General features: G+C 48.8%; 1 protein-coding gene across 1 annotated transcript in view; it reads right to left on the reverse strand.

Moving 5' to 3' along the window:
* Positions 1-25,677, reverse strand: part of LOC109261022 (complement C3-like) — a 45,474-nt gene extending 19,797 nt beyond the window's left edge. The window contains exons 1-19 of the mRNA XM_053898205.1: positions 25,514-25,677; positions 24,931-25,123; positions 24,337-24,499; positions 24,163-24,233; positions 22,365-22,459; positions 22,202-22,284; positions 22,029-22,119; positions 21,650-21,752; positions 21,432-21,558; positions 18,570-18,685; positions 18,318-18,464; positions 17,707-17,916; positions 17,383-17,589; positions 16,894-17,049; positions 16,460-16,589; positions 16,114-16,185; positions 15,769-15,951; positions 3,252-3,360; positions 2,880-2,965 (exon numbers count right to left, since the gene is read on the reverse strand). Of these exons, the coding sequence (XP_053754180.1) occupies positions 2,880-2,965; positions 3,252-3,360; positions 15,769-15,951; positions 16,114-16,185; positions 16,460-16,589; positions 16,894-17,049; positions 17,383-17,589; positions 17,707-17,916; positions 18,318-18,464; positions 18,570-18,685; positions 21,432-21,558; positions 21,650-21,752; positions 22,029-22,119; positions 22,202-22,284; positions 22,365-22,459; positions 24,163-24,233; positions 24,337-24,499; positions 24,931-25,123; positions 25,514-25,590 (2,419 nt within the window). The 5' untranslated portion in view covers positions 25,591-25,677. The remainder of the gene's footprint in view (positions 1-2,879; positions 2,966-3,251; positions 3,361-15,768; positions 15,952-16,113; positions 16,186-16,459; positions 16,590-16,893; positions 17,050-17,382; positions 17,590-17,706; positions 17,917-18,317; positions 18,465-18,569; positions 18,686-21,431; positions 21,559-21,649; positions 21,753-22,028; positions 22,120-22,201; positions 22,285-22,364; positions 22,460-24,162; positions 24,234-24,336; positions 24,500-24,930; positions 25,124-25,513) is intronic.
* Positions 25,678-25,870: the final 193 nt, after the last annotated feature.

Consider the following 25,870-nt stretch of genomic DNA (forward strand, 5'->3'; position numbering starts at 1 on the left):
TGCTCAACCTACTGAGCCACCCAGGCGCCCCTCTGTTTTCACATTCTTAAAGCCAGAGTTAGTTTACTCTGGTGGGTGAAAAACCAGCTTTTGCACCACAAACAGGAGGCTACCTCCAGGGAAACAAAACGGTTTTGTTTTGTTAAATACTGGCCAGCTCATGCTGTGCCTGCAGAAAGCAGACCTGCTCTCTCCTTGCTAATGCAAGTCAGTCAAGACCTACAGAGGAGATGAGGACATCCTTGCACCAGACTTAGCTTTTCCCTTGAACAAGCTGGAAGGAGCGAGAGAGAACCACACACAGAGTGACCTCTGACACACCATCCGTGTTATGTTTGAGGCAGAGAAACGCCTACTCTCCGTGACCCTGAAGGACAGCTACATGTTTGTCCAAACCCACGGAAGGTACATCACTGAAAGGGAACCCTAGCTTTTGACTGCAGTTGATGATGATGTATCAGTGTTGTCCCAGAGATTTTGGCAAAGGTACCACCTAATGCAAAAAAGGGTTAGAGACGGGAATTGGGGGGAATTGAGGAGTGAGTGGTAATTCTCAGTTGTTTCTGTAAACCTAAATTGTTTAAGAAAACCCATTAATTAGGGGCCCCTGGGTGGCTCAGTCGGTTGAGCGTCTGACTTCGGCTCAGGTCATGATCTCACAGTTCATGAGTTTGAGTCCCGCGTCAGGCTCTGTGCTGACAGCTTGGAGCCTGGAGCCTGCTTCAGATTCTGTGTCTCCCTCTCCCTGCCTCTCCCTGCTCATGCTCTGTCTCTGTCTCCCTCAAAAATAAATAAACATTAAAAATTTTTTTAAGAAAACCCATTAATTAAAAAAAAAATCAACCAGGGCGCCTGGGTGGTTCAGTCGGTTAAGCATCCAACCTCAGCTCATGTCTGATCTTATATTTTGTGAGTTCGAGCCCCACATCGGGCTCTGTGCTGACAGCTCAGAGCCTGGAGCCTGCTTCAGGTTCTGTGTTTCCCTCTCTCTGCCCCTCACCTGCTCGAGATCTCTCTCTCTCTCTCAAAAAAAAAAAATTTTTACAAAAATAAAATATGTTTGGCTTCAATAATGACTCACACTCATCGAACATCTGTAACGTGCCAGGCACCATTTTAAGGGCTCCCCACGTATTAACTCAAAAAACTCTCTGCACAACACTTTGAGTGGCTACTATTCGTATTATGCCTGTTTTATGGATGCACACAGAGAGTGTGAGTAACTTGACTCAGGCCACACAGCTGCCTAGCGGACCTGGGATTTGAATCCAGACATTTAAGCTCGAGAAGCTCCCTGCTTGTAACTCTGCTGACTCTTTGCATTCATGGTATCTCAGGAGTCTAAAAGTTCCAAGTTCCACTGGTAACCATCCTAAAATATAAATTCTGAACCTCTAAGATGGCGTTCCTGAAAGGCTCATCCCCTGGTGATCTTGGGCAAGTGACCTGCCTTCCCTAGCTTCAGTATCCTCATTTGTCGGAGAATAAATGTACCAACCTCAGAGGGTTCTTGTGAGCACTGAATGAGATAATGTGTTGGGAGTTAAAAATGGTACCAGGTAAAGGGCGTCTGGGTGGCTCAGTCAATAAGCATCTGACTCTTAGGTTCGGCTCAGGTCATGATCTCGGGGTCTCATGAGTTCGAGCCCTGCATTGGCCGGTTGCTCAGAGCCTACTTGGGATTCTCTCTCTCTCCCCGTCTCTCTGCCCCTTCCCTATTCAAGCTGTATCTCTCTCTTTCTCTCTCTCAAAATAAATAAATAAACTTTAAAAAAATTGTACCTGGTACAACACAGCGTCCAACATGAGGCTCAAACTCATGAACCGTGAGATCATGATTGGAGCCTAGTTCAGACACTTAACAGACAGAGCAACCCCAGTCCCCTAACATACCTCCCTTTTAATGTTTCAATATTTTTTCACCTACTTTAATGCTCAGTGAAAAAATTAACCTTTAAAATGTACCTAAATCAGGCATGGGGGGTGGGGGCGGGGCGCACTCATTTTCCCTCTTGCCTCAAACCCCGTGATGGCTCAGCTCAGTGCTGGCTTCTATTTACAATGGAGATATTTTGTTCATCATGGGTTTTGTTTTTTTTTTTTTTTTGCATTCACGTTGATTTTTTCAAAATGATCACATGAAAGTATCACACATCTGCCTTAAAATTAGTGCCTCCCTCTCCTCACCCTGCTCCGAGGCCTGCCTGAGACCACCTCCATTAGGCCAGGGCTCCCCAGCTCCCTGTGGTGGGCCCCCTACCCCCTGGTTACCTTTTTTTTTTTTTGGCCAAGTTTCACAATCTGGCCGCCAATGTGCCAATCATACATTTCATCCTGCTACCTCCTTCATATTTTCTTAATGGATTTACCCATCACCCTGTCAACACCACCCCTTAAGGGTGTTTGTTGTTGCAAATTATTCTGTATGATAGTACAATGGTAGACATATGTCCTTATATCTGTGTCCAAACCTGTAGATCGTACAACACTGAGAGTGAACGCTCATGTCAATGATGAACTTGGGGTGACGACAGGCGTGTCAGTGTCACGAATACGCCATGCTGGTGAGGGATGCTGATAGTGCACGTCTGCGCGGGGGAGACTGTGTGCGTCGGGGGTGGGTAGACTGGATGTATGTGGGAACTCTCTGTACCTTCCCCTCAATTTTGCTGCCAACCTAAAACTGCTCTCGAAAGAAAATCTATTTACAAAAAGCGCTGACTCGTCACCCACAGAGCAGGAACTGACACCCCCACTTGTCACCTGGGAGCAGTGTGTCAGCCACCAAGAAACAGGGGATCTCTCTGGATGGGATGAGAAAATGCCCAATGGCCCTGGGATCCCTGACTCGTGAGCATGGGGCCACCACCTTCTCTCACCTTTCTTGTTCGACAAGCTCACCGCCAGAATCTCCCAGGTGGTGATGGAGTCTTTCAAAAATATATTCATGGTCTTTGTGGAGATTCTGGATGGAGGAGAAGTGGGGGTATTAAAAAGAGGCAGGTGTCAGGGGCCTGGGGGGGAGAGCTGGTGTGGAGGGGCCCCAAGGGGTAGGTTGGAGGGAGGAGTGGGGGCTGGGCACACAGAGGGAGCCTGACTCTTGATTTCTTTTCTAGGCTGGGTTGTGGGGTTGCCCAGTGATTCCAGAAAAGAGAGGCATGGGGTGCATGCAAACGAAGTGGTCCAGATGGGGCCGCGATAGGAGCTGGCCTGGGGGGTGGGCTAAGGTGGGGGGGCTGTCGCAGCCTTACCCATCTTTCTCAGGTTCAGTGAGTTCCTCTATGCGCCACAGCCAGCTCCCAGGGAACTGGCTTCGGGAAACAATTTCCTCTTCCGGGATTATATCTTCATCCAAGTCACCTGGGAGGCACGGGTGAGGAGGAGACAAATCTGGGTTTAGAACACACCATTTCTCCACTGTCCCCAGAGATACTTATCTCTAAATGGCTGAAGAGGTTCCTACCAGAAAAACACACCCATAGTTCCATGATGGCCTGGGGAGGGGGCAGTCATATTTGTCTTTATTGCTCCTTTCTCCCCCAAAATACCATTAAAAATGATATCTTACAACTGTGTCAGTATAGGGGCAGAAATAGTCCAAACTAGGACTATTTCCCCCTGCTCTGATTTTCATAGAAATGAAGCATTTGTGTGAGCATCTAAGCATAGTGGCTCCCAGGCTCCACGCCTGCTACATCTGATGGTTATGACCCCCAAGCAAACAGGTTGCTCGAGAGATTCCCCAGACCTGTTGGTGACTCCGGGCGATGGGGTGGCCTTTTGAGCAAGTCTGACGCCATCAGCGAGTAGACCAAGTGGGGCCAGAATATGGTTCAACCCTGTCTGGGCTTTGCTCAAAACATGAGGGGCAGGTTGTAACGTGGCTTTGGGTCTGCCTAATAACAAAGTAGGTGAAATGGACGGATGCCTAAATCCACCCATATTCTGGAATAATCCAACAAAGTGCATGTCAGATACAAACATGCAAGCAGCTCTCTGTCTCACCCCCAATCGGCTAAAGAAATTACACAATTTGGGGCACCTGGATGGCTCAGTCAGTTGAGCGTCCGACTTCTGCTCTGGTCATGATCTCATGGTTGGTGAGTTTGAGACTTTCACCAGGCTTGCTGCTGTCACTATGAGCCTGCTTGGGATCCTCTGTCCCCCTCTCTCTGCCCCTTCCCTGCTTGCGTGTGCTCTCTCTCTCTCTCTCTCTCTCTCTCGAAAAAAACACATTAAAACAGAAAAGACTGGAGTCAAGACGGCAGAGAAGTAGTGGGACAAGGATTTTCCTGGTCCCTCAAACACAGCTGTATTGGGGTCAGAACACTTGGAACACCCAGGAAATAGGTCTGGGGAGTGATAGAAACATCTTTGTAGGTGGAAGGAGACAGCTTGGCGGGACTGAGGTGCATGTATGTGGATTGGGAGAGGTAAAACGGGCAGCATAGGCATGGAGGGGAGGGGACCCCTTCTGTGGAGACACAAAAGGGAGAGAAAGAGGCTGTAGGAGTATGGCATTGTGTTCGGACGAGAGAAAAACATCTCTGGACCATGGAGGGGGAACGAGAAATACGGAGAGTGCCAGTTTGTACTTTGCAAAGTCTCAGGAGTTGAAGATTAGAGTTTTCAGGGGTGCAAGACTTTCTCTTGCAGGTTGCAGTGTGCACATGCCTCGTGGAGAGGGAGCCAGTCCCGGGGCCCAGTAGCGATCTCAGGGGTGACTGGGAGAGAGCAGTCCCCACCCTGGAGTACTGTGGGAAGAAGGTTTAGTGCCACCCCAAGGAAAAAGACCCTGCAGGCATCAGCCGTGTAGGCTGGGCAGAATGGTGCTACCCCAGAACTGAGTCTGTGAGGTGTGGGATTCTTTAAGGCATCTTGTTTTGAATCCCATCTGAGCATCTAGGAGGTACAGGAGACTGTGGAACAGGACAAGCTGGCCCCCACTCTCCCTGCACTCCTCTATGAGGACAGTCTGAACAGCATGGTTTGAGACACTTTTCTCCCCATCACCAACATGGTGGGGCTTCAGGGAACAGGAGAGCATCCCCCAGTGGAGGCAGGACCGGTTTACAACAAACCCCGCCCCTCCATGCCTGGTAATAGCTTAAATACTGGAGCAGGACTGACCCTGACCAGGCCAGACAGCCTCTCCTCCAGACCAGCACAGCCAGTGGTCCTGGGCACCAACAGACAGCTGTCCTGCAGTTTTGTATGTTAGTCCATTTTGTTTTGCTTTTCTTTTTCTCTTTTCTTTTCTTTCATTTTTTCTCTTTTCTCTTCTTTTTACCTTCCTCTTTGTATTTCCTTTGGAATCATGATCATAGTTTCTGATTTGACTTTTGGTCAAGTCTCTCTCTCTCTCTAAATATATATACACATATATATGTGTATATATATATACATATATACACACACATATATACATACGTATATATATACACACACATATATACATACGTATATATATATATACACACACACATATATATATATATATATATATATATATACACATACATACATACATATGTATATATACACACGTACACACACATATATACACACCCCACCTGGTTTCATTCTCCATTCTGTTTGTTTGTTTGTTTGTTTAGTCAGGCATTTTCCTCTATTGTTTTTACACCTTTTCTGTATCTCCTTATTAATTTCCCCCCTTTCTCTCTGGGTTAAGCATTATAGTTTCTTTGATTCTATGCCTGGTCTTTTTTTTCTGACCCTTTCATTTTTTATTTGTATGGGAATCAGGCTTCCTTCACCTTTCCTTTTTCCAGGGCTCCTTCAGTGAACAAATCAAAACACCCCTGGTGGAAGGTCCAAACCATCACCACTATGAGCAGTGGGACAGAACAGCCAAATATGCAACAGAGTGCATGATCACACTCCACAAGCACTCTGGAAGTCCCAGGACCTATTCTTAATAAGGTAGGACTTGCAGGTGCAGGACACATAACAAGCTATTAAAACGTGTAAAAACCAGAAACCTAGCCAAAATGATGAAATGCAAGAATTCTCCTCAAAAGAAATTCCAGGAATAAATGACAGGCAGACTACTGCTCAAAAAAAGATATAAACAATATATCTGAACAAGAATTCAGAATAACAGTCATGAGACTGATAGCTGGGCTTGAAAAAAGCATAGGAGACACCAGGGAATCTATTGTTGCAGAGATCAAAGACCTATGAAATAATCAAGAAGAATTAAGAAATGTTGTAAATGAGATGAAAAATAACCCAGCTGCAGTGACAGCAAGGATGGAAGAAGTCGAAGAGAGAATAAGTGAAATAGAAGACAAAATTATGGAAAATGATGAAGCTGAAAAAAAGGAGGGCAAGGAAATTACTAGACCATGAGGGGAGATTTAGAGACCTAAGTGATTCTGTGAAATGAAATAATAACCGTATCATAGGAGTTCTGGAAGAAGAAGAGAGAAGGAAAGGGGCAGAAGGTTTATGTGAACAAATTATAGCTGAGAACTTCCTTCATCTGGGGAAGGAAACAGGCATCCAAGTGCTAGAGGCACAGAGAACTCCCTTCAAAATCAACAAAAAATGACATAATCATAGTGAAACTGCAAAATACAAAGATAAAGAGAGAATTATGAAAGCAGCTAGGGAAAAACGGGCCTTAACCTACAAGGGTAGACACATAAGGGTAGTAGCAGACCTGTCCACTGAAACTTGGCAGGCCAGAAGCGAGTGGCAGGAAACATTCAATGTGCTGAATAGCAAAAATAGGCAGCCAAGAATCCTTCATCCAGGAAGGCTGCCATTCAGAATAGAAGGAGAGATAAAGGCTTTCCCAGACAAACAAAAACTGAAGGAGTTTGTGACCACTAAACCAGCCCTGCAGGAGAGCGTAAGGGGGACTCTGTGAGTGGAAAGCAGCAATGACTACAAGGGACCAGAGACATCACCATAAGCACAAAACCTGCAGATAACACAATGGCAGTAAATCCATATCTTTCAATAACCACTCTGAATGTAAATGGACTAAATGCCTCAATCAAAAGACATAGGGTATCAGAATGGACAAAAAACAAGATCCATCTATATGTTGCCTACAAGAAACTCATTTTAGACCTGAGAACACCTGCAGATTGAGAGTGAGGGGATGGAGAACCATCTATCATGCTATTGGACATCAAAAGATAGCTGGAGTAGCCATATTTATACCAGACGAACTAGATTTTAACACAAAGACTGTAACAAGAGATGAAGAAGGCCATTATATCATAACTGAGGGGTCCATCATCAAGAAGAGCTAACAACTGTAAATATTTATGCCCCCAACACGAGAGCACCCAAATATATAAATCAATTAATCGCAAATATAAATAAATGTATAGATAATAATACCGTGATTGTAGGGGACTTTAATACTCCACTTGCTGCAATGGACAGACCATCTAGTCAGAAAATCAATAAGGACACAATGGCTCTGAATGACACATTGGACCAGATGGACTTAACATATATTCAGAAGTTTTCATCCAAAACAGCAGAATACACATTCTTCTCGAGGGCATATGGAACATTCTTGAAAATAGATCACATACTGGGTCACAAAACAGCCCTCAACAAGTATAAAAGGATTGAGATCACACCATGCCTATTTTCAGATCACAACACTATGAAACTTGGTATCAACCATAAGAAAAAATTTGGAAATCCCCTTAACACATGCATATTAAAGAACATCCTACTAAAGCATGAATGGGTCAACCACGAAATTAAAGAAGAAATCAAAACATGTATGGGAGCAAATGAAAATGAACACACAGCAGTCCAAAGCCTTTGGGATTCAGCAAAGGCAGTTCTAAAAGGACAATACATTGCAATTCAGGCCTGTCTCAAGAAGCAAGAAAGGTCCCAAATACATAACCTAACCTCACATCTAAAGGAACTAGAAGGGCAACAGCAAAGAAAGCCCAAGGTCAGCAGCAGAATAGAAATAATAAAGATCAGAGCAGAAATAAACAATAAAGAATTTAAAAAACCCAGAAGAATCTAAGAGATGGTTTTTGGAAAGAATAAAGAATGTTGATAACCCCTAACCAGACTTCTCAAAAAGAAAATAGAGAGAGGACCAAAATAGATAAAATCACAAATGAAAGAGGAGAGATCAAAACAAACACCACAGAAATACATACAATTTTTTGAGAATATGATGAAAAATTATGTGCAAACAAACTGGACAACCTGGAAGAACTGGACAAAATTCCTAGACACCCACACACTACCAAAATTCAAAAGGGAAGAAATAGAAAATTTGAACGGACCCATAACCAATGAAGAAATTGAATCCGTTATCAAAAATCTCTGAACAAGTAAGAGTCCTGGGCCAGATGCCTTCCCAGGGGAATTTTACCAGACATTTAAAGTAGCATTCATACCTATTCTTCTCAGGATGTTCCAAAAAATATAAACGGAAGGAAAGTTTCCATACTCGTGCTATGAAGCCAAAATTACCTTGATTACAAAACCAGACAAAGACCCCACTAAAAAAGAGAATTACAGGCAACCATCCTTGATGAACATGGATGCAAAAATTCTCAACCAGATACTAACAAATCAAATTCAATAGTATATTAGTAGAATTCTTCACCATGACCAAGTGGAATTCATTCCTGGGCTGCAGGCCCGGCTCAATATTTGCAAATCAATCAATGTGATATATCACATTAATAGAAGAAAGGATAAGAACCATAGGATCCTGTCAATAGGTGCAGAAAAAAACATTTGACAAAATACAACATCCTTTCTTAATAAAAACCCTCAAGAAAGTCGGGATATTAGGAATATACCTTAACATCATAAAAGCCATAAATGAAAAGCCCACAGATAATATCATTCTCAATGGGGAAAAACAGAACTTTCCTTCTGAGATCAGGAACATGACAGGGCTGTCCACTCTCACACTGTTATTTAACATAGTGTTGGAAGTCCGAGCCTCAGCAATCAGGCAACAAAACGAAATAAAAGGCATCCAAATTGACAAGAAGAAGTCAAACTTTCACTCTTCACAAATGACAGGAAACTCTACCGAAGAGTCCACCTAAAACTGCTGGAACTGATACATGAATTCAGGAAAGTCACAGGATACAAAATCAATGTATAGAAATCGGTTGCATTTCTATACACAAATAATGAAGTAACAGGAAGAAGTATCAAGGAATATATTCCATTTACAATTGCACCAAGAATTATAAAATACATAGAAACAAACCTAACCAAAGATGTAAAAGATCTGCACACTGAAAACCATAGAAATCTTATGAAAGAACTAGAAAAAGACACAAAGAAATGGAAAAACATTCCATGCTCATGGATTAGAAGAATAAGTATTGTTAAAATGTCAATACTACCCAAAGTAATCTACACATTCATTGCAATCCCAATGAAAATAGCACCAGCATTCTTCACAGAGCTAGAACAAACAATCTTAAAATTAAAAAAAAAATTTTTTAACGTTTATTTATTTTTGAGACAGAGAGAGACAGAGCATGAACGGGGGAGGGGCAGAGAGAGAGGGAGACACAGAATCTGAAACAGGCTCCAGGCTCTGAGCTGTCAGCACAGAGCCCGATGCGGGGCTCAAACTCACGGACTGTGAGATCATGACCTGAGCCGAAGTCGGATGCTTAACCAACCAAGCCACCCAGGCGCCCCTAAAATTTTTATGAAACCACGAAAGAACCCAAATACTAAAGCAATGTTGAAAAAGAGAACCAAAGCTGGAGGCATCACCATCCTGGATTTTAGCCTATATTACAAAGTTGTAATCATCAAGACAGTATGGTATTGGCACAAAAACACATAGACCAATGGAACAGAATAGAGAGCCCAGAAATGCACCCACAAGTATATGGCCAACTAATATTTGACAACAGGAAAGAGTATCCAATGGAAAAAAGACAGTCTCTTTAGCAAATGGTGCTGGGAGAACTGGACAGCAACATGCAGAAGAATGAACCTGGACCACTTTCTTACACCATACACAAAAATAAATTGAAAATGGATGAAAGACCTAAGTGTGAGACAGGAAACCATCAAGATCCTACAGGAGAAAACTGGCAGCAGCCTCTTTGGCCTCGGCCACAGCAACTTCTTACTTGATGTGTCTCTGAAGGCAAGGGAAATAAAAGCAAAAGCAGACTATTTGGGACCTCATCAAGGTAAAAAGTTTCTGCACAGCACAGGAAACAATCAACAAAACTAAAAGGTAACCGATGGAATGGGAGAAGATATTTGCAAACGACATAACGGATAAAGGGTTAGTTAGTATACAAAATCTATAAACAACTTACCAAACTCAACACCCAGAAAACAAATAATCCAGTGAAGAAATGGGCAGAAAACATGAATAGGCACTTTTCCAAAGAAGACATCCAGATGGTAAACAGACACATGACAAGATGCTCGACATCACTCATCATCAGGGAAATACAAACCAAAAACACATTGAGATACCCCCTCACACTGGTCAGAGTGGCTAAAAGTAACAACTCAGGAAACAACAGATGTTGGTGAGGATGTGGAGAAAGGGGAACCCTCTTGCACTGTTGGTGGGAATACAAACTGGTGTAGCCACTCTGGAAAACAGTGTGGAGGTCCCTCAAAAAATCAAAATTAGATTTACCCTATGGCCCAGCAATAGCACTACTAGAAATTTATCCTAAAGGGCACACGGGTGCTGATTCGTAGGGGCACATGTACTCCAGTGGTTATAGTAGCATTTCAACAATAGCCAAATTATGGAAAGAGCTCAAATGTCCATCAACTGATGAATGGCTATATATACAGAGAATGGAATACTACTTGGTGATGGAAAAGAAGGATATCTGGCCATTTGCAACAACGTGGATGGATCTGGAGGGTATTATGCTAAGTGAAATAAGTCAGAGAAAAGCAGATATCATATGATGTCACTCATATGTGGAATTTGAGAAACTTAACAGAAGACCATAGTGGGAGGGAAGGAAAAATTAGATACAAAGAGAGAGGGAGAAAAATCATAAGAGACTCATAAACACAGAGAACAGACTGAGGGTTGATGGGAATAGGATATGGGGGAGTGGGGAAAATGGGTGATGGGCATTGAGGAGGACACTTGGGATGAGCACTGGGGTTGTATGTAAGTGATGAATCATAGGAATCCGCTCCTGAAGCCAAGACTACACGCATTGGCAATAAATTAAAAAAAAAAAAAAAGAAAGAAAGAAATTACACAAGGCTGGGGGAGAAAACACCTGAGTGTGTGTAAGCCATATTCCAGTAGATCAGATATTTTGTCTAATTTTCCTCTTTGAGAAAGAAAGTCTGTAGGTCGCTGGAGCAGAAGGCACCAAGCCTAGATTAGAATAATTTGCACAGACTGAAGATTCAGCCCTTTGCTCATGTGTGTTGGGAATCTTTGTGTGTTTTTTGGGGGGTGGTGGTGGAGGGAGTGCCAGCCTTCCAGCTAAAAGAATTTAGAAATATGTGTCCCCTTTGGCGATGTCTGCCTTTAAGAGGTGACTGCACATTTCTAATAAATAAATAAATAAATAAATAAATAAATAAACAAATTAAAAAATAAAAATACAAGTGTACATGAAAAGTATGTGTTACCATATAAGGATCCATACCTGCTGTCATAAGGGCTACATAATAATTGATTTGGGGGAAATTTTCCCTTGGCTTAAATTTTGCCCTGATCTGATAGCAGAAAGAGGTTTAGAAATGGACTATCCAGGAATAAGGAGGAACTTTACAGTGGAGAGACCCAGCAGACAGCGCCTTAATCACGTGATCAAGACTCACAGCACCAACAATGGGACAAATCAATGTCTTTGGGCTCCCGACATGATGCACTGAGAATCCATAGTGTCTCTCCTGTGACAGTGCTGCCCCCAAATGCAAAACCTGGATGTCATTACGAGGAAGCAAGGAGCCAACCCAAACCGTGGGACAGCCCCCCAAATAGCTGGACGTGAAAGTCACTCAAGACGGATGTGCTGCCAGGGGTTGAGCCGATCCAAGGACACTAAGGAGACCCCACCAGTAAATACGACGTCTGTTCCTGCACAGATCCTTTTCCTATAAAGGATCCAAACCAAACCAGACCAGACCAAAGTAGACCGAACCACACCAAACTAGACCAAACCAAGTGAAACCACACCAGACCAGACTAAACCAAACCAGACCAAACAGGACCAAACCACTCTAAACCACACCAAATCAAAACCAAAACCAAAACCAAAACCAAAACCAAAACCAAAACCAAACCAAACCAAATGGAAACCACCGGCGAACCTGAATGGGGTTGGAGGTTCAAGGAGTCAACATTAATGTCCTAATTCTGATGACTGTGCTGAGGTTTTGTGGGAGAATATGTTTTGTGGGAGAATTTCAAGAATTCCACATGGAGCTATTTGGGGATGGTGGGGGCCTCAAACAGTTCAGAGGGATAAAAGGTTTTTATGCCCATTTCTACTTGTTCTGCTTGAGAGTCTAAAGATTAAAAAAAAAAGATGATTATGTTTGCTTGGATCGGGCAGCCTGCCGCCATGGCATTTCCCCATCTTCCTTAGTTTTTAAGCAAAGGGGTTCTGTTTCATGACTTTTCATCCTGTGATTGATAAGATCACTTCCCTCGGTTTCAAGAGCCTCTCACACTGGCCTTCGTTCTCAGAACCCAATTTGGATGACACAATTTCTGGTCCCCTATGAAAACGATGGGATGTGCAAAAGAAGTGTTCAAATGGCCAGCGAGAAGGGTCAGTGCAGCAACCACCACTCTGCACACAGTGGTTAAAAAGAGCAATGGAGTGACAGAGGGAGAAATCAAGGAATCAATCCCATTTACAGTTGTACAAAAAACCATAAAATACCTAGGAATAAATCTAACCAAAGAGGCGAAAAATCTATACACTGAAAACTATAGAAAGCTTATGAAAGAAATTGAAGAAGACACAAAAAAATGGAAAAAAGATTCCATGCTCCTGGATAGAAAGAATAAATATTGTTAAAATGTCAATACTACGCAAAGCAATCTTCATATTCAATGCAGTCCCTATCAAAATAACACCAGCATTTTTCACAGAGCTAGAACAAATAATTCTAAAATTTGTATGGAACCGGAAAAGACCCCGAATAGCCAAAGCGATCTTGAAAAAGAAAACCAAAGCAGGAGGCATCACAATCCCAGACTTCAAGCTATACTACAAAGCTGTAATCATTAAGACAGTATGGTACTGGCACAAAAACAGACACGAAGATCAATGGAACAGAATAGAGAACCCAGAAATGGACCCACAAATGTAAGGCCAACTCATCTTTGACAAGGCAGGAAAGAATATCCAGTGGAATAAAGACAGTCTCTTCAGCAAGTGGTGCTGGGAAGACTGGACAGCGACAACCAGAAAAATGAACCTTGACCACTTTCTTACACCACACACAAAAATAAACTCAAAATGGGTGAAAGACCTAAATAAGACAGGAAGGCATCAAATCCTAGAGGAGAAAGCAGGCAAAAACCTCTTTGACCTCAGCTGCAGCAACTTCTTACTCAACACGTCTGTAGAGGCAAGGGAAATAAAAGCAAAAATGAACTACTATTATAAAAAGCTTCTGCACAGCGAAGGAAACAATCGGCAAAACTAAAAGGCAACCAACAGAATGGGAGAAGATATTTGCAAATGACATATCAGACAAAGGGTTAGTATCCAAAATCTATAAAGAACTTCTCAAACTCAATATCCAAAAAACCAAATAATCCAGTGAAGAAATGGGCAAAAGACATGAATAGACACTTCTCCAAAGAAGACAGATGGCCAACCCACCCATGAAAAGATGCTCAACATCACTCATCATCAGGGAAATACAAATAAAAAACCACAATGAGATACCACCTTACACCTGTCAGAACAGCTAACATTAACAACTCAGGCAACAACAGATGTTGGCAAGGATGCGGAGAAAGAGGATCTCTTTTGCATTGTTGGTGGGATTGCAAGCTGGTGCAGCCACTCTGGAAAACAGTATGGAGGTTCCTCAAAAAACTAAAAACAGAACTGCCCTACAACCCAGCAATTGCACTACTAGGCATTTATCCAAGGGATAGAGGTGTGCTGTTTCGAAGGGACACATGCATCCCAATGTTTATAGCAGCACTATCAACAACAGCCAAAATATGGAAAGGGCCCAAATGTCCATCGATGGATGAATGGATAAAGAAAACGTGGTATGCATGTATATACATATGTATGTATATATATATGTATATGTATATTTATGTATATATATGTGTGTATATATATGTATATGTATGTGTATATATATATATATATATATATATATATATATATATATATAATGGAGTATTACTCGGCAATCAAAAGTATGAAATCTTGCCATTTGCAACTATGTGGAGGGAACTAAAGGGTATTATGCTAAGCGAAGTTAGAGAAAAACAAATATCACTTCACGCACATGAAGACTTTAGACACAGAACAGATGAACATAAGGGAAGGGAAGAAAAATAAATAAAACCAGGGAGGGGGAAAAACCATAGAGACTCTTAAATATGGAGAACAAACTGAGAGTTACTGGAGGGGTTGTGGGAGGGAGGATGGGCTAAATGGGTAAGAGGCATTAAGGAATCTACTCCTGAAATCATTGTTGCACTATATGCTAACTAATTTGGATGTAAATTTAAAAAATAAAATAGAAAGAAAGAAAGAAAGAAAGAAAGAAAGAAAGAAAGAAAGAAAGAAAGAAAGAAAGAAAGAACGAGCAATCTGGACAGGGTGGGCCGAGAGGGAATCTGCCAGGGGGACCCTCACGACAGGGGCCATGCTGCCCGTGGTGCGGGGGGCTCTCTGTGGGCTTGGTTTCCACTGCACCCATCCTAGCAGAAAGGACTTTCTCTACATAAGACACATCAAAAAGCATTTTTAAAAAGCAGACATCAGGCCTCACTGGGCTCAAAGGCTCTGAGCAAATGGCAGGTAGGATTCCCACCAGTTCTGTCAGGGCTGCCTTGTGGTGGGGACCACTCTGGTTCTGCTTTCAATGGGCTTCTTGGAAGAGAAATTTGTCTTGGCTTAAGATTTATTTGGCCCGAGATGTAAAGTTTCAAGTGTGCACATGTTTTTGTCTTATCCAGAACTGAATGAATGAATGAGTGAATGAATGAATGAATGAGTGAGTGAATGAATGAGGGAGGGAGGGAATGAATGAATGAAAACAAATCAACAGATGTTGTTAGGCATTGAGTTAGGCACCTCTTTGGAAAGCAACATAAATGAGTTTTCTTGGTAAAGGCAGGCTAAAAACGCATCTCAGACAGAAGCATCCTCCCCCTTCAGACAGGCCCTCCTCCCCGCTCAGACACAGGCATCCTTCCACCCAAACAGGCCCCTTCCCCCCTCAGATAGGTTCTCCTCCCTCAAACAGGCCCTGCCCTGTCAGACCAGGCCTTCTCCCATAAGACCAGGACTCCTCCTTCTCACTGAGCCTCAACACTTTGACCTGGGCCTCCTCCCTCAGACCAGGCCCTCTCCCCTCTAAGGGAGCCTCCCCCCTCAGACCATCCCCTCACCCCTCAAGCCTGATCGAGGCTTCATTGAGCCTCCCCATTCTGGCCAGCCTCCGTGCTCAGACCATGCCCTCCTCCCTCGGAGCAAGCCCTCTCCCATCAGACCAGGCCCTCCTCGCTCTGACCAGCTTCCCCCCTCTGGCTGGCCCACAGGCAGGTGGACTTACTCTGGGTCAGGCCCAGGAGGGCACTGTGGGTATGGCCGATGCGGTTGCAACAGTCCAGGAAGGCCTTCATGCACGAGGCCTCGTGCTGGATGAACCCGGCCCTGCGCTCGCACGAGAACTTCATGGGGTTCTCCCGCATGCCATGTTCACAGCACTTGCGCAGCTGCTTTGGGTACTGACCTGCTGTGTGGACACGACACCGGTCAGGGCCTCAGCCGGGAACTCAAAGCAGGAAGAGCTCGGGGCGGACCACGGGTAGGATATCCCCAGGGCCCGGCCCTGCCCTCCTCCCTCCTGGGCTGGATCCCGGATGGACAGGGTTTGGGGGGAGGGCGGGGTCCCCACCTTTGTCCATCCTCTTCTCCAGGAGCATCACCGAGCGGCGGCGCCAGGCATCTGGTTTGGGGCACTCGGGATCTGAGTGGAGGGCACACGCGAACAAGATGGGTTAAGCGTCAACTGAGGGTCCCCGATGTCCTCCTCTCAGTAGCCGTGAGGGAGGGGTGTTGCTGCTCCCATTTGACAGATGAGGAAACTGAGGCTCAGCAGGCAGTGATTCACTAGGTGGGGGCTGGGGCAGGACTTGAACCCAGGCCCCCCACCTGCTCTCAGCATCTGAGGACCTCAGAACAGTGCCCTCCACCTGCTCTCAGCATCTGGGGTGGAGGCCCCACCACTCCCTGGCCCTCACCTGTCCTATCCGGGGTCTGCAGGTTTGTGTTGGTCTGGAAGGCCAGCCCTGCGTCCGTGAAGACGCCGGCATAATCCTTCCCGCTGCCTGGAGTGCAGCCAATGTCAGCCTTCTCCACCATGTTCCAGATCTGTGGGAGGGCAGGGGTCGCGGGCAGGCCTCCACCACCAGGCTGACATGTCCGACCACCCCTGCGTTCTGGTCCCAGACCCCTCTCAGAGCTGTGTGCACAGCCTCCGCCAACCACCCCCAGCGCGGACTCCTCCATGTACGCTCCCACCCGCGGCCTTCACTTCCGCTCCACGTCTGTGTCCGTCCCAGCCTCCGTCCAGCCCACGCCTAACCCCACTTCCGGTTCCCTTTTGAGCGCCACCCGCGCCTCAGCCCCACGCCACCCCTTTGCCTCCGCCACACCCCAGCGGTACAGGGAGCACCTTGCTCTGAGTTAACCTATTCCTGTTCAGCACGAACATGCCCTTGTCCACTGCCACGAGCCCCACTCGGGACCCCCGGTCACCCTCGATCTTGATGGTCAACAGCTGCCCAGGTGGGTACACCTTCTCTTCCTTCTTGCCACCTTTCACCACCAGCTGTTGGCAGGGATGGGGGGTACACAGAGGTAGGAGTGAGGGGTCAGCCCTGCCAGGCTGGGTCTCCATCAGCAGTCAGCCCAGGGCAGTGTCCGTGCCGTGCTGGTCAGGAAGGGGCAACCGTGGAGACAGACAGACTGAAGGCGGAAAGGCCAGCAGGGAGGGAGATACTGAGGCTGAAACAGAGGTGGGGAGAGAAGGAGCTGGAAAAGGAGAAGATGGGCCCCGGTTGGGGACCCCACCCAGAAGGCTGGAGAGAGGCAGAGACGGAGCGAGCACTGGCCAGGCGGGGAGTGCCAAGATGGGTGCAGAGGAAGGCTCCCGGAAGCTTACCTTGCCCACACAGGAGTCCTTGACATCCATCCACACGGAATCGGCCACCACCTCCCTCTGGCCATTGTTGTTAATGAAGGTGTAATAAGCCACCAGGCGGAAGGAAGGAATGAAGTCCTCAGTGATGGTCAGGGGCAGCACGTACATGTCCTGGCCGGGCTCCCGCGTCTGACGCTCCACCTTCAACAGCTTCCCTTTGTTCATGATCTGGGGGAGACAGGTTGGCGTAAGGAAGAATCAGCTAGGTCCGAGGGGGGGTGGCCCTGGACTGGGGGTGCTGCAGAAGTAAGGAGGAGGGTCTGGGGATCCTAGGAGGGCACGGACCAGGTAGGTGAAGTAGCGGATATTGTTCTCCTGGGTGGTGGTGGGGTCAATTCGCAGGTGGAAGTTGATGTTGAGATCTTCCCCTGGCTTGAGCTCCACGCGAGGCACAGAGATGTGCAGGTAGTTATTACTCATGGTGCTGTAGGGTTGGGCGTTCATAGTCCTGTTGGTCTGTCGTGACTCTGGGATACCGTCCTTCCTAGTGCTTACCTGGGTGAGGAAAGGGGGATGAATTCTGGCCCCCCAAAGATGTCCACATCCTAATCCCTGGGACCTGGGAATACGGTACCTTCCCTGGCCAGAGGGACTGTGCAAATGGGATTAAGGGTCTGAGGATGGGGAGTCTGTTTTGGATTATCCAGGTGGGTCAGATGTAATCACAGGATCCTTATAATAATATACCTATGCAGATGGCCAGACTGCTGGTGCAGATAAGATCCCCTCTATGCAGATGAGAACACTCTATGTGAATGGCAGGATCCCCTGATACAATAAATAAAAGGACCCCACTCCTCACGTGGCAGGATGACCGTGGCAGAGGACAGAGTTCCTCCCTGCAAATACAGTCCCCTATCTCCCAGAAGTGGGGCTAGAGGTGGGCGAGGACTCACGGTGATGGGCAGGGACCTAAAGGTTTTGTGTGTGTTGATGATCAGCTTGGCCACGCCGTCTTCCTGGGTGAAGGAGGACCCTTTGGAGTACTGGGTCACCACGGGGACATTGGATGCTGGGGAGCCGTCGGGGTTCGTCACGAACACCTGCGGGTGCAGTGCAGGGGCAGATGGAGGGCGTTCAGGTCGACCCAGAGGCATGGCTGATGCTCAGGGGAAGGGTGGGGGAGGCAGCCCCACCCCGGGTCTCACCATGAGGTCAAAGGGCATGCCTGGTTTGAAGAACTTGGACGTCTTGGTGAAGTGGATCTGGTAGGGGGAGGTCACGATGGGGATCCCGCTGCGCTCCGCCTCCACCATGTCGCTGCCTGAGGGGGCCAGCCGTGAGGGCAGGTTCCTGGGCCACCCCTCCGGGTTGGACCACACCTTACACTGGGCCTCCCTCAGACTGGGCCTCCTCCATCAGGCTGGCTGGAACCTTCATTCTGTTCCTCCCCCATCAGACTGGCTAGAACCTTCATTCTGTTCCTCCCCCATCACTGGGACTCCTCTGTCAGACTGGATCCCACCTTCATGCTGGGCCTCCCTCCTCAGACCTAGACATCATCCATCAGACAGGATCCAACCTTCATACTGGCCTCCTGTTCTCAGACTTCCTCTGTCAGACTGTTGCCCACCTTCATTCTGGCCTCCCCACTAGGATGGGACCTCCTCTGTCAGACTGGCCCCCAACCTCACTGGGCCTGTTTTCAGACTGGGCCCACTCTGTGAGACTGGATCCCAATTTCATTTTGGGTCGCCCTCCTGAGACTGGGCCTCCTCTATCAGACTGGATCTCACTTTTATTCTGGACCTCCCCCCTCAGACCAGGCCTCCTCTGTCAGACAACTTCCCACCTTCATAGTGGGCCTCCCTCAGACCAGGCCTCCTCTGACAAACTGGCGGGCACCTTCATTCCTCAGACTATGGCTACCCTGTCACTGGCTGCCACCTTCAGACTTGGCCTCTTTTGTCAGACTGGATCACACATTCATACTGGGCCTCCCCCCTCAGACTGGGCCTCCTGTGTCAGACTGGATCCCACCTTCATTCTGGGCCTCCCCCCGTCAGACTGGGCCTCCTGTATCAGACTGGATCCCCCCTTCATTCTGGAGCTCCCCCCCTCAGAATGGGCCTCCTCTATCAGACTGGTTCCCATATTCATACTGGGCCTCCCCTCTCAGACTTGGCCTCACCTGACAGAGTACATCCCAATTTCATTCTGGGCCTCCCCCCTCAGACTCAGCCACCTCTATCAGACTGCATCGCACCTTCATTCTGGCCTCCCCCCCTTCAGACTGGGCCTCCTCTATCAGACTGGATTTCACCTTCATTCTGAGCTCCCACCTCACTGGGCCTCCTCTGTCGGACAGGATCACACCTTCATTCTGGCCTCCCTTCTCAGACTGGGCTTCTCTATCAGACTGGATCCCACTTTCATACTGGGCCTCCCCACTCAGACTGGCCCTTGTCTATCAGACTGGATCCTACCTTCATATTGGGCATCCCCACTCAGACTGGGCTTCCTCTATCAGACTGGATCCCACCTTCATACTGGGCCTCTGCCCTCAGACTGGGTCTCCTCTGTCAGACTGGATCCCACCTTCATTCTGGCCTGCACCCTCACTGGGCCTCCTGTATCAGACTGGATCCCACTTTCATTCTGGACCTCCCCCCTCAGACTGGGCCTCCCATGTCAGACTGGATCCCAGCTTCATTCTGGCTTCCCCCCATGAGAATGGGCCTCCTCTATCAGACTGGATCCCACATTCATACTGGGCCTCGCCCCCTCAGACTGGACCTCCTGTATCAGACTGGATCCCACCTTCATTCTGGGCTCCCCCTCACTGGGCCTCCTCTGTCAAACTGGATCCCACGTTAATACTGGCCTCCCCCATCAGACTGGGCTTCTCTATCAGACTGGATCCCACCTTCATTCTGCCTTCCCCCATCAGACTGGGCCTCCTCTATCAGACTGGGTCCCACATTCATTTGGGCCTTCCCCCTCAGACTGGGCCTGCCCTGTCAGACTGGATCCCACCTTCATTCTGGCCTCCCCCTCAGACTGGACCTCCTCTATAAGACTGGATCACACCTTCATACTGAGCCTCCCCCCTCAGACTGTGCCTCCCATGTCAGACTGGATCCCACCTTCATTCTGGCATCCCCCCATGAAATTGGGCCTCCTCTATCAGACTGGATCCCACATTCATACTGGGCCTCGCCCCCTCAGACTGGGCCTCCTGTATCAGACTGGATCCCACCTTCATTCTGGGCTCCCCCTCACTGGGCCTCCTCTGTCAAACTGGATCCCACCTTAATACTGGCCTCCCCCATCAGACTGGGCTTCTCTATCAGACTGGATCCCACCTTCATTCTGGCCTCCCCCCGTCAGATTGGGCCTCCGCTCAGACTGGATCCCACATTCATTGGGCCTTCCCCCTCAGACTGGACCTCCTCTATAAGACTAGATCACACCTTCATACTGAGCCTCCCCCTTCAGACTGGGCCTCCTCTACAGACTGGATCTCACTTTCATTTGGGACCTCCCCCCCTCAGAATGGGCCACCTCTATCAGAATGGATCCCACATTCATTCTGGGCCTCCCCCCCCTCAGATTGGGCCTCCTGTATCAGACTGGATCCCACCTTTATTCTGGGCTCCCCCCTCACTGGGCCTCTTCTGTCTGACTGGATCACACATTGAGACTGGCCTCCCCCATCAGACTGGGCTTCACTATCAGACTGGATCCCACCTTCATTCTGGGCCTCCCCCCTCAGACTGGGCCTCCTCTACAGACTGGATCTCACTTTCATTCTGGACCTCCCCCACTCAGAATGGGCCACCTCTATCAGACTGGATCCCACTTTCATTCTGGGGCTCCCCCCACCCTCAGAATGGGCCTCCTTTGTCTCACTGGGTATCACTTTCCTCTGGATATCCTCTCTTACACTTGACCTCTGCCTTCAGACTGGTTCTCCCCTGTCACACTGCATTCCACATCCATTCTGGGCCTCTGCCCTCACACTGGGCCTCCCCCCTCATTTGGGTCCCTTTCCTCAGACCAGGCCTCACCTGAGTGCAAGATAACGGTGACAGACACGTACAACGACTTCCCCACCAGGGCATCTGCTCCGGAGGGTTCCACCCCGTTCAGCAGGACCTTTCGTTCCAGCCTGGCCTCCCCACTGCCATCATTGATCTGGGGGAGGAAGGAAGGCTCAGAGAGGGGGAGGGGCGCAGGTGAGGGAGGGGGAAGTCCAAAGTGGAGGAGGCTCAGAGGGGCAGAGCACCTGAACACGGGTGAGGGACTGGGGCAGCGAAATCCTCTGTTCACCATCCTGGACCCCAAAGATGACGAAGGCTATTCCATCCACATTCTTCCCATACAAGAGCCTGAGAGGCAAGAGGGTCTTAGATGCTCCTCTCCTGAAGGGCGAGCCTGCCTGCAAACTTCCACGGACCCCTGGTCCCTCGCCTGGTGCTTACCTGGCCAGTATCTGGTTCTTCAGTCAGCGCCCACCTGGTCCCACACCTGGCCACACTGCACCCGGGTTCCCTTACCCGGCCCCTACCTGGCTCCACCCCTAGCTGCCAACCTAGGCCGTCATCTAGCCCTCACCTGGCCGCCCTCCCCTCCCCTCCCGCCTGGCCCCATTCCTAGCCCCTCACCTGGCCGTGATGGTGACCTCCAGGCCCTGTGGGTCATCAATGTAGTAGAATTTCTCTGTAGGCTCCACTTGGACCTCAAAACTGGGCAGCACTGGGGGCGAGATGGCACCAGTAGGCTGTCAGCACTGGGCCTGGCACTTGGGGCCCCCACCCTGACTCCTTCCTCCTCTTACCGTACTCCTTCACCTCGAACTCAGCAGAGAATACCTGCTGCGGGGCATCTTCATAGTGGGCTTCTATCTTCCACTGCCCTGTACTGTGGGGAAGGCAGGTGAGTGAGCCAGCCAGACGCCCTCCCTTGGCATAGGGAACCCCCTCTGGGAGGGCCTGACATACTTGACCTGCTCCGGGATGTTCCAAGACAGGGACGAGATGCCAAACAGCCTCCCAGAAGACAAGAAGTCCCTCTTGATGGGAACACCGTCGGGGGTCTGACAGGGAGGGTGTGTCTCTTCAGAGACCTGGCTTAGCCCCTAGGCTCTCTTCCTCCTCTCTGTGTCTGGACACTCTCTGTGTCATGACTACTGGGGCAGTGGTTATGAACATGGAGTTGAGTCAGTCAGCCTGGGTTCAAATGCCCACTCTCCCAATTATGCGCTGTGTCACCTTGGGCAAATTACTTGATGTCTCTGTGCTCAATGTGCCCAGCTAGAAAAAGGAGAGGAACATAGCCCCTACCTCACTGGCTTGGCACCTGATTCATGTAAGCTGGAGCTCACTCTCGTCGGCGGCTGAATACCGATAGTAACTAGCATTTATCACCTACTTTGTGCGGGACCCTGTGGTAAGCATCCTATGGGCACTAAGTCACACAGCATTGCCTACCTTCGACTCTTTGACCTACAAGAATACAAAGTCGTGTGGTTCAGCCTAACACACAGTATGTCATTCGTTGCAAATAACTAAACACCAGGAGACATCATGTAAAAATCTGGCTTTCTGGCTTCTCTTGGAAATTGGGATAACCGTGGATACGGGTTCCTGTTGGCACATAGCGACATTTGACTGGAACTGGGCAGAGGCTCTACCGTTAGAGGTGTGTGTTCTCCGTTCCCCACAAATCCCACCGATCCCCACAGTCAGCTTGTGGCTGTCAGGACTTGGTCCCTGTTACCTTTGCGTGATTGCAAGAAATACTCATGACGATCCTCTGAGAACGACCTACCTCTTCCCTCTGTCCTTCACTTCCTCCTTCCATTCCCCCTCCCCCCCACCCCTTTCCTGCCTTAGCCCAGAAAATTGTAATGAAATTACTGTATGCCAAGCACCCATCCTGTCTGGAATTTAGGTTCTGTGGAGGTCTAGGGAGCGGGCAATGAGCAAATGAATACATTCAATTTATAGGATGCCTAAAGGAGATGACAGGAAGGGAGACCAGTGGAGTGTGTGTGTGTGTGTGTGTGTGTGTGTGTGAGTTGGGAGAGGGTGTTTGCAATTTTACAGGTCCTCAGAGAGGCTTCCCTGTAAAATTGTGCCATCAGTGACATTTGAGCAGAGGCTTGAATGACGTGATGGGGCAAGCTATGTGGGTATTTGGAGGAAGAGCGTTTTGGAGTAGTGGGGAACAGCCTGTGCAAAGGTCCTAGGGCTGGCTCTTTATGGCAGTTGGAGGGACAGCAATAAGGCCCATGTGGCTGGAGCAGAGTGAGTGAGGGGAAGAGGGGGAGGAGAGGAGGACAGGTAGGGGACAGGGCAAGTCTTGCAGGGCCTTGGGGAGTGCTGGGAGGACTTAGGCTTTTACCCCAAGGAGGTGGGAGCTCCTGGAGGGCTCTGGGTGGAGGAGGGTGGGACATGAGTTGGGTGCTCCAGGCTGACCCCTGGCAGCAGGAGGCGGATTGGGCTACAGAGAGTTTTTATCTGTCATCTCAATCTTCAGCTGAGAAATCTAAGGCCCAGGAGGGTGAAGTGACCTGTCCAGAGTGACACGGTCCCCAGAGGTTTGTCTGGAGCCGGAATCCACGGGCAGAAGCATCAGTGAGCCTGGTATCCCTGGATCTCTACAGGTCTCTTTGCCTTTAGGCCTCTGCAGTCCTGCCTTTTCCGGAATCTCTTCTCTGTCTCTCTCTATCTCTTTGTCTCTCCCCGAGTCTCTGCCCAGGGGGGAGTCATTGTCTGGGTTCCCCGCTGCTGGTACCTGGATGCTGACGATAACGGTCCGGCCCACGGGCAGTAGGTCGTTGTCCACGGTAAAGATCCGATAGAGGACTGGGGAGATGATGTTAGAGAAAGGGGGCGGTGAGTGAGGCCACGCCCCTCCCCACAGTCCCCCCCCCCCAGCCCTCTCTCCAGCCACCGCCCAGCCCCTTACCCGTGGATCCTGGGGTATAGATGGGCTTGTCCGTCTGGATGAAGAGGTACCCGCTCTGAAAGCTGACCAGCACCACCTTCTCCACCATGGTGCCCCCAAAGTCCGCCTGGACAGTCACGAATTTTTTCCCCTTCCCTGATGTTAATTCCCAGTTGGCTGGGATCTAAGCATAGCCAGAGAATCATTGAGATGCTGCCTCCCGGCCCCTTGCCCGCATTCAACCCCAGGCTTTCAGTGGGGTCCACACCTGCCTGCCCTTCCTGCCAATAGCACCTGTCCACCACTCCGGGTCTCCCTGGTGTGCCCAGGTTGGGAGCAGAGGGGTAGTAGGGGAGGGAGCAAGGGTCTAAGATGGGTAGGGATCAGAAAGGGGGATGAGTAGGGGGAATTAGACAAGGACCTCAGAGGACCTCTCTTAGGAGAGGGGCTCAAAGCTAGGGGCTCAGGATAGGAGAAGCTAATTGAAGGAGGAGTCTCAGAGAGGGGAGGGGCTTCCAAGTGGCACCTGGTCATAATGGGGAGGGGCTTCCAAGTGGGATGGGTTCAAAACGGAGGAGACTCAGGGCAGGGAGGGGCGCCAGCAGGTGCACACACCTTGATGTTGACTGTGCTCATGTGGTCATTATCCTTGGTCAGATCAGTGTTTCCACTGGACAAACTTAGCTTCCTGTCTGGAAAGTCATAGACGCTGACTGTGACTGCAAGGTTCCCTCCATAGTCATGGGCCTCCAGCAGCACCTTCTCCTCATTCTCCAGCCGCAGGATGTTGGGGGTGATCATGGAGAACCTGCAGGTCAGGTGGAACATGGGATGGAGCTGCCGTTCTAGGGACCAGGGTTCCAACCCTCACCCACATATCACGAAGCCCCCAAATCCTGTGAAGTCAGATCTCCCGGCCTCCAAGTGATTCCACAGCCACGGAATCACTGAACACACCACAGGCACCCAAACCTGCAGACCCCTGCTTCTAGAAACATCCGCCTCCCATTGTAACCGAGTGCCATGAACCCCCAGCTCATGAAATCATGAGCTCACAGGCAGCCCAAGTCCATTCACATCCCAACCCGCTGACCCCTGCCTCCACAGACACCCACGTGCACCCTGGATTCTACTAGGACCTGAACCCCACCCCCACCTCACAAGTAGCCCGGTTTGGAGAAGGGTCATGACCACTCACATGGGGTCCCCCGGTGCCAGGGGCAGGGTGGTAAGCAGCAGCAGCAGCAGCAGGCTGGGGCCTGAGGCAGGCCCCATGGTGCAGGGACGGTGGAGGGACAGAGGGACGGAGGAAGCGGACTGGGAGGGAATGAGCAGAGGCTGCTGGAGGCTGCCTTTTATCTGGCTCCCGCCTCCCCCCTGCAACCTCAGCCCAGCCCGCAGCTCCCGTGGCTTCCCCCTTCCTGGAGCTGCCCCAGATTTCTCAATACCATTTCCTAAGTTTTTCAATCCCTGGGGCCAGTGTGTCCTGGGGTAACTAACCCAAGGGCATGTCCTCCAGCAAGATGGACACACCTCCCCCCTGCCAAGGTCTCCC

This window comes from Panthera pardus, unplaced genomic scaffold (assembly GCF_024362965.1).
Source record: "Panthera pardus isolate Hobbes unplaced genomic scaffold, ASM2436296v1 HiC_scaffold_8, whole genome shotgun sequence".
Classification (NCBI taxonomy): Eukaryota; Metazoa; Chordata; class Mammalia; order Carnivora; family Felidae; genus Panthera; species Panthera pardus.